The 12,024-nt window shown below is 42.3% G+C and overlaps 1 protein-coding gene and 1 long non-coding RNA gene across 2 annotated transcripts in view; both read left to right on the forward strand.

The window, feature by feature from the left end:
* LOC121840506 lies at positions 1-4,744 on the forward strand. Its single transcript, XR_006079679.1, has 3 exons — positions 1-413; positions 800-929; positions 4,693-4,744. It is a non-coding gene; the product is annotated as an uncharacterized LOC121840506 (long non-coding RNA).
* Positions 4,745-10,497: 5,753 nt separating this feature from the next.
* The window catches only part of LOC112221820 (membrane-associated guanylate kinase, WW and PDZ domain-containing protein 3), a 212,027-nt gene continuing 210,500 nt past the window's right edge, over positions 10,498-12,024 (forward strand). The window contains exons 1-2 of the mRNA XM_024384174.2: positions 10,498-10,771; positions 11,430-11,771. Coding sequence (XP_024239942.1) covers positions 10,765-10,771; positions 11,430-11,771 — 349 coding nt within the window. The 5' untranslated portion in view covers positions 10,498-10,764. The remainder of the gene's footprint in view (positions 10,772-11,429; positions 11,772-12,024) is intronic.

Genomic DNA, 12,024 nt, shown 5'->3' on the forward strand with positions numbered 1-12,024 from the left:
AACAATCAGGGGTATATTCATTACACCGATTATTTTGCAAACCGTTTAGTCTGCTGCAAAACGTTTTGCGACAAACCGTTTACTCCGAATGGAAAACGTTTTATAACGAAAACGAGTTTATGGACAAATTGACTTGGGTCCCCGATCTGTCTGTTTGCCGTCTGATTCTTAAACGGTTAACTGTCCAGTTACAAGACGTAATGAATAGAACCCGGGCGTTGGCCTTCGTGTCAATTATCTACAATAATTACTCTTCCTACTAGTGCCACTATCACATGCCTCGGTCTGGAACAAACCGTCTTCACTGTTAGTTACCAAGTAAAACTGTAGTTATTAGTGATGGGAATTCCGGCTCTTTTCAGTGAACCAAGAGCCTGGTCTTTAGGCTCACAAACGGCTCTTTAAAAAAAATGGTTTGTATTTTTTCAAGTCAGTTTGCGTTAGTTTGACTATGATTGGTGTTAAAACAATTCTAATTAAATTATTAAATGAAATCACTCTACCTTAACCACAATGTATTTAAAAATGCATTGGTTTGTTATGAAAAATGCTATTACGCATTTGCATTTAAAGTATAACTTTGTAATGTAAACACGTATGAGGGTACTGGCTCCGCCGCTATCACTAGCAGGCCCGCTAGTTTCTCGAAGCTTCGCTACAGCTAGCCTCGCAGATGCCGGTGTAGGTTGTGCGTAGAACCGGCTTTATATGAGATTTTGTTTTGGCAAATTCTGCACTGTCTACATTATTAAAATGCATCCAAATGCTACTGTGCTTCCGACTCATTTTCCAGCTGTAGTTTTCACAGCTGTCCTTCCTCTCTCTCCTCGGCTGCCAAGTGTGTGACTGAGAGTGAGTTGGCTCCGCCCTCCCTCACGCATCTTTGGATCATTGGTTGACACTGCGTGTCTGATTGACAGGAACAACAGGTGAGTGTTAGTCTGAGCAGACAGTCAGAACGAATGTGCGCTTGAGTATTTAGGCCTATATTATTTTATTTATATTTTCGTTCTTTGAATTAGTTAATTATATTCATTAAAATCGTTTGATGATTCATTGTTTATATATTTTTATGAATAGATTCGGCTCTTCTGATATGCGAGCCGGCTCTTAGAGCCGACTCGTTCGCGAAAGGACCCATCACTAACAGTTATTAGAGGGAATTTACCAGGGATATATCAGGACAGCAGGAGTTGAAAGGAGTAGGCCTACCGGCCTGTAGCCTCTCCAGTGGCCGTAGGCAAATATCAACAACTTCATGAAAATACCCATTTTGTGACGTGGAATGTCCTTCTGGCTGAACGGGGGATGACCATGGAGGAGAACGCACAGGAACATTTTTAAATGAATGACTGATTATAAATCTATAGAAAATATTAAGATAACTAATATTGAGAGGAAAAGTATGTAATTGTCAAGAACATCGCGTAATGCTAGTATTTAAAAGCTATCTACCTTTTTTACGCACTAGCATTTTAGGCTTTTGTTGTGCGTGTCCTCCGTTCAGGTACCTTTTACACACAAGCATTTTAGGCTTTTGTTGTTCGTGTCCACCGTTCAGGTGTTTCCCCACCGTTCAGGTGTTTCCCCACAGACATGTGCATTGAGAGAGCTCCTATTAGAAGTGGAAGTCCGTGGATGGTTGAATGGTAGGCCTATAATTCGCCAGCAGATGGAGACATTTGATAAATAATGTATTTCTTATTAATTGTACAACCATTTCTCATTTGGATTTGCGTCATTAAAAAATATTTAAAAGGTATACAATCACATATTTTATTAATTGTATTATATAGGCTATATGTTAAGCAAGGATTTAACTGGTATCTACAAATTATTAAAATGACACTTCATACCAATCCAAATCAAATTTTATTTGTCACATACACATGGTTAGCAGATGTTAATGCGAGTGTAGCGAAATGCTTGAGGAAAGTCATATTCCTGGTCGTAATGATGGGGAGTTGACGTTGCTCTAATATTCAGTAGTTCCTCCCGACTGTATGAAATGAAACCTAAGATTACCTGGGGTACAAATGTAAGAAATAACACGTACAAAATACAAATACCTGCATAGTTTCCTAGGAATGCGAAGCGGCCATCTCTGTCGGCAACGGAAGTCTCTCCAGTCATCCAGTCAATCCAGGTATAAAGCAAAGGGATGTTTTTGGTAGACAATTCCTGAGAGAAATGCTAATATCTGGCATCCATTGACAATGGCAAAACATTTTTGTGAAGATTCCTCATAATTTTTGTATATCGCAATGTCAGGCATTTGAGGATACACCTGTATGTGGGGGGGCAACAACATGTGTCCATGATGAGAGCCAGGCTGTGGGGTGGACATGCATTTTAGGTAATGGTCCACTTGTGGAGAACTAAAAGCTGTAAATGGCACAGAAATACATCTCTGGGTTATCCATCCTCTGCCTCCAATTACCAAAAGAAGCACCTGTCTGCAACACTGCATACTAACTAACCACCCAGACCCAGAGTAGACAAATATATTATTCTGCCATGCACATAGAGAGCTACACTTCCTCTAAAACTGAAGACCTCCCATATCACAGACCAATACTCATTTTAGCATGTCAATCTTGGTGGGGCAAAAAAAAAGGGGGGTGAATGCGAGCAAAGCCACTACACAACACTAAACAATACATTAATTGCACTATAATGATGACAAACGGTGCCCACAAACTGTTACGGCCTACATAAAGCCGTCCCAACAGCAGTCCCAACATTTTACCATGAATACACCTGGCTATCAGCAGAGCCTTGTCTGCCAGCGAAGCACTTGATTCTGCCTCATTTACGGCCTTTTAAAAAAACATAGTTGATATGGCTGACTTGCTCAAACAAATCTAGTTGACATGTACAAACTATGGCCTAAGGGGACAACATGGGCATAAGAGGCAATCTGTAATTTCGATTAAGACATTAATGAGCGAACTAGGACGGACGTAGTCAATACAACTATCTGTTTAGCACTTGAAATGTACAGCGAGAACATGGTTGTCCCTGTACACCAAGTCAGAACCGTAGGATAAATAAAGGGGTCTTATAAGCTCTTACAATATTCAATGATTACATTTCTCTAAAGCTGGTTATAGGCTACATGTGCACCACCAAGTCAGAACAGTAGGCAAAATTAAGAGGTGTAAATAGACCAAATGATTAGGTTGAGGCACATAGGCTATTAACAGCTAACTACACAACATACACTTACTATTACTTTCTTAGCTACAGTATACATATCTCCCTGGCATATTACATCATTTATGCAGCAGCATACAAGACATTTTTGGACTCACCTTGTTGTGCTGTGCTCACTTGAACAGGAAGGTGCCACCGCGGTCCTTCGTGAGCAAATTTTGTCATCAAAGTCTAGCATTCTCTGGATTTATGGTGCTTTCATAAACTGGGAACTGGGAAAAAAACAAGGTTGAATCATAATGGCGTCATTGATCTTCAGGTCGTAGCTTTAGAAAAAGAGGCCAGATTTACAATTCCGAGTTGAATGACCGCTCAAAACTTATTTTCCCAGTCAGAGCTCGTTTATTCTCAACTTCCCAGTTGTCTTGAACTTACTGAAGACCAGTTTTTGCAGTTCTGAGTTAAGTTGTTTTGAGCTCGGCACAAATCATGCTAATTGACAGCTTGGCCGTTATTGAATATTTATACAATTTTAAACTTGGAAAAAGAGCGCCTTAATCCCAAATTTGGGAACACAAGGCCACTGTCACTGATTCCTTCCAAACCACTCATTGTTGAATTTGCTATTTCCAACTTGTGTAATGTTTATGTCCAATGGCTGATGAGCACCGATAAGTTTTAACTATAATTTCTCTTCATTATGACAAGGATTGAAAAGGATTTGCCAGTATATTGTCGACTTGATTCATGATGACTGCTAGCTAGGATTTTGAAAGTATGATGTTGACATGAGGCCTCCTTACTGTCCCTAATTTCTAGGCTGGAGGCAGGCCCTTCTCCTATAGAACTCCATTTTTATGGAATGGTCTGCCTATCCATGTGAGAGACGCAGACTCGGCCTCGACCTTTAAGTCTTTATTGAAGACTTATCTCTTCAGTAGGTCCTATGATAGTGTAGTCTGGCCCAGGGGTGTGAAGGTGAACGGAAAGGTACTGGAGCGATGAACCGCCCTTGCTGTCTCTGCCTGGCCAGTTCCCCTCTCCCACTGGGATTCTCTGCCTCTAACTCTATTACGGGGGCTGAGTCACTGGCTTACTGGTGCTCTTCCATGCTGTCCCTAGTAGGGGTGCCTCACTTGAGTGGGTTGAGTTACTGACGTGCTCTTCCTGTCCGGGTTGGCCCCCCCTCGGGTTCGTGCTGTGGGGGAGATCTTCGTGGGCTATACTTGGCCTTGTCTCAGGGTAGTAGGTTGGTGTTTGAAGATATCCCTCTAGTGTAGGGGGGCTGTGCTTTGGCAAATTGAGTGGGGTTAAATTCACACAGGACACCAGATAAAACAGGAGAAAAACTCCATATATACCAGACTGACCCTAGCCCCCCGACAAATAAACTATTGCAGCATAAATACTGGAGGCTGAGACAGGAGGGGTTGGGAGACACTGTGGCCCAGTCCGACGATACCCCCGGACAGTGCCAAACAGGCAGGATATAAGTATGCTCACTCTAATTCTCTCTCTTTTTATCTCTTTCTCTAGGAGGACCTGAGCCCTAGGACCATGCCTCAGTACTACCTGGCCCAATGACTCCTTGCTGTCCCCAGTCCACCTGGTCATCCTGCTGCGCCAGATTCAACTGTTCTGCCTGCGGCTATGGAACCCTGACCTGTTCACTGGACGTGCTACCTTGTCCCGGACCTGCTGTTTTGGACTCTCTCCACCACACCTGCTGTCTCTAACTCTGAATGATTGGCTATGAAAAGCCAACTGATATTTACTCCTGAGGTGCTGACTTGTTGCACCCCCTATGAACACTGTAATTATTATTATCTGATCCTCCTGGTCATCAATTAACGTTTGAACATCTTGGCCATGTTCTGTTATAATCTCCACCTGGCACAGGTCACCACTGCATACAGGCCTACTCTGTAGCTACATGACAACATTGATAATCACCACAACCTAATGTTTTCAACCACTGTGAATCAGTTTGTAAAATATCAGAGCCCTATGACCATGAATATTAGGCGAAGTGGTCTTCCCTAATGAAGTCAAACCAATCCAGAACCATTCGCAACCTCTGGCCGAGGATGCCCTATCGCGCAGGAAAACAGCTGATCCAACCAAGAGGTAACTGAGTTTAAAATGTTTGTGAGACTGCGCTAAACAATGGCTCCGGCTACTTTTAACTTGCAACCTGATTTTCAAATGAACGTTTAAGTAACTTCGATGTGTCTGCCTTTCCTAAGAAGTTGGAGAATGTGTCAAATAAAAATGCAGATAAACGCTAAAACAAACGTTCCACGGATTGTCTACGCATAGGAGGAGTAAATAGCATTGTTATTCTGCCCTACACGGTATCAAGAACACAGGTCATACTCAAAGTCCATGAATGGGAATTAATGGATGAGAATGAGCACATAAAATTGCTGACGGCAATCATTGTCACATGGTTTGGGCTGCATCTGGAACCAGGGGTGCAACTAGTTTTAGAAGTCGGGGGACATCACCTGGTGGGGGTCCTCCCTCAGATTTTTGGTGACATCTAAAGCTAATTTCCTCAATTTCTAGGCTAGTTCCAGGCTGTAGCAGACAAAAAAAAACTTGGTCGAGAAAGAGTAGTCTTTTCTTTCGACCAAATGATTGCCAAATATCAATGTGATTCACATTTTCAAACAGTCCATTTATATTTCTCAACGGGGCTATACGTTTGGGTGATGTTTTTTTCTTGCCCGAGTAGCCTCGTTTCACTGCCAAAAATAAAATCAAACCATCTAGTGTTCAGCGAAATAACAATGTCAAATACAGGTAGCCTAGTCAAATAATTAACATCTAATAACATTAACCGTTGCTCTCTCGCGGGAATTCCACTAAATGTATGTAGCCAAACAAAAGACAAATAAATTGACAACATTCGTAAATGGAATGAAAAAAAACTTGTTTCTCACAAGTGTAGTATAGGTTGAGTTCTGCAAAACACCGTGTCCACTCTGAGAATGGTAAATGACTAATAATAATATATTCAATGCATTAACAGAAATGATCGTAACCAAACAAACATCTTAGATTAGAAATTCTGGGAATTAACGGTAAACGTAGGCTAATGCTAGTGATATATGTAACGGGGATTTGATAGACACAGCAGACAATGCACACAATGAAGTTATGAAACAATGAATGAATACTCCTCAATGGATTTCACCACGGCCTCCTCAAAGGATTAGTCCACTGAGACAGGCGCAAATCAGACATGCGTCTCGTGTGCCATGAAATAAAATCTATTTGCATCTGCTTGACAATTTTTTCTTTTCTTCAAGTTATCCATACAGACCCCTTTTGTCATACAGTATTCCATATTAGGCACCCAAACCGTATGGAATTTGCACATTTAAGCTTATTTAACGAGGCAAGTAAGTTAAGAACAAATTCTTATTTTCAATGTCGGCCAAACACGGACACTGAGCCAATTGTGCGTCGCCCTATGGTACTCCCAATCAAGGCCTGTTGTGATACAGCCTGGAATCGAACCAGGGTCTGCAGTGATGCCTCTAGCACTGAGATGCAGTGTCTTAGACCACTCTGCCACTTGGGAGCCTTAATCTTGTATATGGTTAAATTTATAATAAATCAAATATAGTGATGCATAACTTGACATTTCTGGATAACCAACCTTCAGATTAAATGGCAATTCATTTCTTAGCCACTATAAATGCTAGGTTACACAGTTTCTTCTAATAACAGTCTCCAGTATCATAATTTCCAATCAAACAAAAAGAGGGAGAAGGGAGAATCTGTAGACATGCTGAGATAAAAGAACATACTCCTGATCAGAATTCAGCCAGTCTTCACAAGACCATAACATATGCAAATATGTCCCCTGTTGTGTTTTACACCTCCAGCAGAGGTGTAAAAGAACAGCGATTATATTTCTGAGTGCATGATATTCAGATTCACTGGCATATAGTATGCTCTATGGAGGGTCTTAAACTGCAGTCATTTGTCTGACATTATATGAACATGACTGGGCATTCAACCTTACCTTTATACATTCATCATCATCAATAGTGTCTCCCAGTGTAAGCCGGACAGGAGAAGCAGGTATGGGGAGTCAGACATTTACTCGGGGAGTCAGACATTTATTTGGGGAGTCAGACATTTATTCGGGGAGTCAGACATTTATTCGGGAACAGACAAGGAAACAAGACAGGACCAGCGTCGGAACACGGGTAACACGGACATGAGACAATTAATCCTGAACCAGGGAACAGCGCTTGGGAACAGACAGATATAGGGAAGGTAATGTCACAAGTAATTGAGTCCACGTGAGTCCAATGATTGCTGATGCGCGTGACGAGGGGAAGGCAGGTGTGCGTGGAGGGGGCATCTGCCCCTACCTCCTGCACTGTATCGGCATCCAGGCTGAAGGGACTACCTGCCATATGGCAACACCTGGAGCCCATCCTGAGAGAAATCAGAGAAATATGACCAGATGTGGCAACCATCATTTGTTTTTGCGACGGTCCTTGCACACACAGTACAAGCAGCGTAGTAATTTTGACCTCTTTTGTACTGACATTTTCAAGAAGGGTTTTACAAGAGGAACCTGGAACTACTTTGAAGCCAGTCATGGCAAAGGTGCCCCAGATGATGTGGGTGGCACATTGAAGAGGAGGGTCGACAGGCTTGTCAGCCAAGGAGTTCATATCTCCACAGCATTGTCCCTGTACCAAGCTCTGAGTGAGGGACAATCGAAGGTGGAATTGTTTTACATTCAGGAGCAAGCTGTGGAGGATGCAGTGAAAGAAATGCCAGATGAGGCTCCACCGGGTGGTCACTCTTTCACCTGGGAAAATTCTCTACCGCAACGTCAACTGCATGTGTTCTGCAACAGGGAATCTGGAGTGTGATTGCCGAAAAACAAAGTGCTTCAGCGTTAATGCTACAAGATGACCACACAGAAGACCCCATGCACAGCACACCCAAAGAAGTGCAGTGGCACAGTTCAGAGGTTGTGGGGAAATGCTGTGCACTGGTGTATGACCACAACATTTGACCGTTGAGGGATGATCTCCTTTGGTATCCCTTTGAGGATGTGCTGACCCTCATTCCTCCCCCAGAGATCTTTACCTCACGCCACATGGACATCGCAAGTGAGGTATGGAATACTCTGGCCAGCCACTAAAATTAAATCTGTACATTATAACATCAGCTTTCTAAAATATTGATCAGTTCATGACTATTTTTGATATGCTCATTCATTTTAATGCCAGGTTGTCAGCCTACTGTGATATGACAATTTTTTATTTTTGTCCATTGATTGTTTGATCAGATCCAGTTTGTGGTCTTGTTGACATGTTTATTTTTAATTATTCCTACTCATCCTGTTGATCCTTCTTCAAAAAGATATATACAATATTATTAAACAACATTCCTATGGTTCTGAGTATTATTTGTCACATTTATGTCATGATCTACAATCAATAGAAATGTAATCCATTCAACCCTGTTACTTTGAGCAACACCGTTACTCTAATTTCAACCCTGTTAAATATTCATTATTTCTGTTGAGTCAAACAGTTACCTTGACAGCTACATCAGTCAAATAAAGAGCAGCCAGTTTCTTCTCTGCTTGCTTTTACTACTCAGAGAAAAAGCAAACAGCCTACCCAACCACTCTGAGGTGTCTGCATGGTACTCAAGCACAACTATGCCATAATGTCTGTGTCCAGGGGGATGTGTTAGAAAATGCTCGGTTAAAATAAAAATTGTTGCTCCATGAAGTAAATCCATCAATGTGTACGCTGCCATTTTGTCTATTTAAAATGCATTTTCTCTCATTAATTAAGGTGGGTCCACCCCAAAGTGCCACATCATGATGACACGGCTATCTCATGCTGGGAACTTGGAAATCTCCGACATCCAACTTCAGTGCGTTCAAGACAACTGAGGAATCGGGGAGAAAAAACGAGATCCGACTGGAAAAAATCATTTCGAACAGTAGTAAACTCTGGCATTTTTCTAGAGCTCCGACTTTCCGACCTGAAGATCGTTGACATCATGATTTGACCTTGTTTTTTTGTCTTGAAAGCACCATCAATCAATAAATAGACAAGATGGCGGTGTACACATTGTTGGATTACTTCATGGAGCAAAAAAATATTTTATTTAAATAATGGTGCATTTTCTAAATTAAAATGCACCATCTGCAACTGGACACTTCCATTTTAGAAGATATACGTTTGGCCGAATCGAGAATGAAGATGGTATCACCAATACCAGGTTAGATGAAAAATCTGACGTTTTGTTTTGGCAAACCTGTAACTCTCAGTAATGGATACCGCTCATCTTTGGTTAAATCACATTATCACTGCAGTGCTAGCTGTAGTTTGTGTTCAGTACTAGATTAATTCTCTGATCCTTTAATTGTGGGTGGACAACATACCAGTCATGCTGCAAGAGCTCTCATAGGCTGGAGGACATCCTCCGGAAGTTGTAATTATTACTATGTAAGTCTATGGAAGGGGGTGAGAACCTAGAGCCTCTTAGATTTTGTATTTAAGTCAATGTACCCAGAGGAGGACGGAAGCTAGCTGTCCTCTGGCTACACCATGGTGCTACCCTACAGAGTGCTGTTGAGGCTACTGTCAACCTTCTGTGCAAAATAGTGTATTTTAATCCATTATTTGGTGACGTGAGTATAGTTTTATCTAAAAAGGATAACTTTTTAAGTGTTTTACCATTTACATTTTTATGAAATTCACTGAGGATGGTCCTCCCCTTCCTCCTCTGAGGAGCCTCTACTGCTCTGTGTCTACACATTCTCAGGACCTACAAGTTAATTTAACCACAAGATGGCACAGTCACGCAAGAGTTGACACACTGGACATCCTCCCCTCAATAAATGACACGCGAAAATACTTGGCCCTACAGTATGCTAGGGAAAATATACAAATTGATTTGTAATTGCACTGTCCTGGTTCCAGTTAACAAACTACTAATTAAAATTGTTAGGACTACTTTGTAGTTTCATAGCACTATGATGGCAATTTAATTGACAGCGTCTGTAATCTACAAGAAAATAATATTGTTGCAATATTTCATCTACCTAGTGGGCACGCTCGATTTACTCAGCTGAGCGCCTGGTCCCAAAACGTACCCAACGCGTGTGACTGGGAACTCAGTCCACCCAGAAAGCTTGACGAGCTAAATCAAGCTAAGCGGGTCAATTGAAACAGAGTTTGCGCAGAAGCCCCGCCCAACCATTTTCATTGGTTGATTTGCATTGTTTTACTCCGTTCCCACCATCTGATTGGAGGCAACCCCAAGCAGTCATTGGCGCCTGGATGGGCTTTCCTTAAAGAAATCAACACGGTGAAAACAAGCAAAAAAGTTATTCGTGATTTCTTGTTTTATGGTTAGATCCATAGACTCCTGCGCCTAAATCTCCCCAGTTCTGTGATCCACCGGGCTGAATCTGACACGAGACCACATGGGGCGTCAACTGACGAGACGGCGCTCTCTGAGCAGGGTTTACGAGGGTTGAAGAATAGGGAGCAAGTTGCCAGCAGAGTAGGCTACACTACCCGAGTTCTGCGAATACATTCGCTGCTGATGCCAGGTATGTTGTTCCGTTTCCAAGGACTGCGTCGCTGAACTCACCGGTGGAGGAGGTAAAAACAAGTGCGCGGAACTAAGTTGGCCCCTGGCGAATTTTGGATGAATAATTGTCAGAGGGTGTAGGCAACAGTTGTTTATGCTCAATAATTTAATGACATAGCTAGTTGTTCGGGGTAATTTAGTTCATGGAATTTTATACATCGACTGAGTCAAGTGGAGAGTCTGTGTAGTCAAGGCTATAGACTCAACGACGGATCGATCCAAAATTGAGTAATAGGCTTTTATAAAACTGTTTATCAGACCGATTCACTGTAAGTAAAGCAGTAGGCTACTCATTCAGAAGTAGAGCTTCATTGCCCAGCTACCCAAGAATTTAGTGCGAGGGACAACATCAGCATCCCCGCGATCGATCTAGCCTCCTGCGACAACACTGACGCAGATAGTCTTGCACTACAGTCTACTATTGTATCGCAGACCGGTGATGTTCCAATAATTCGGGATGTTCATACGGATAATGCTTTGAAATGACATTTGCTCAATGAATGGAATGGAATACAAAACACTAGTGAGCAGATTGCCTCATCTCATTATCTCTGTGCAATAGTCACATCTGCATCTTAAAGATAACTGCTTGTCTCATCTCTCAAACAACCACACAGTCTGGGACTCTAAAGATTTACAAGAGGGATTAAACATGTCCAAAACGCTTAAGAAGAAGAAGCACTGGTCCGGTAAAGTCCAGGAGTGCGCGCTATCATGGGGGAATGCCGAGGAGTTCGGCTCGGTTGTGGACGTACAAGGGGGAGCAGAGCTGGGAGAATTCCCATACCTGGGACATGTGATTACGGAGGCAATGGTCTGTCACGTCGGGAGGTTACCGAACATCGGGGACGTGCTTCTGGAAGTGAACGGCACCCCTGTCAGCGGCCTGACCAACCGAGACACCCTCGCTGTCATCCGCCACTTTCGGGAGCCCATCCGTATCAAGACCGTCAAACCAGGTATGTTTAGTGTTGTTATTACCGTTCAGAGGTTTTGCAGCCTAGCCTACTCTTCAAAGTTATGCATTTTACCATGATGTGTTTCGTAATATGGCGTACTTGTCATACTAATAACCTTGGTCTGGTCTGTGAAAAATCAAATTGACCCCATACTTGAGCTGTGACAACATGCATTCTTCTAGTTAACTCTCACCTGCCCCAAAGTCCACTCAGATAATCACATTCAGAAGACTTGAATTGTTGTCTTGCCCAT

Source organism: Oncorhynchus tshawytscha, linkage group LG22, assembly GCF_018296145.1.
Source record: "Oncorhynchus tshawytscha isolate Ot180627B linkage group LG22, Otsh_v2.0, whole genome shotgun sequence".
NCBI lineage: Eukaryota > Metazoa > Chordata > Actinopteri > Salmoniformes > Salmonidae > Oncorhynchus > Oncorhynchus tshawytscha.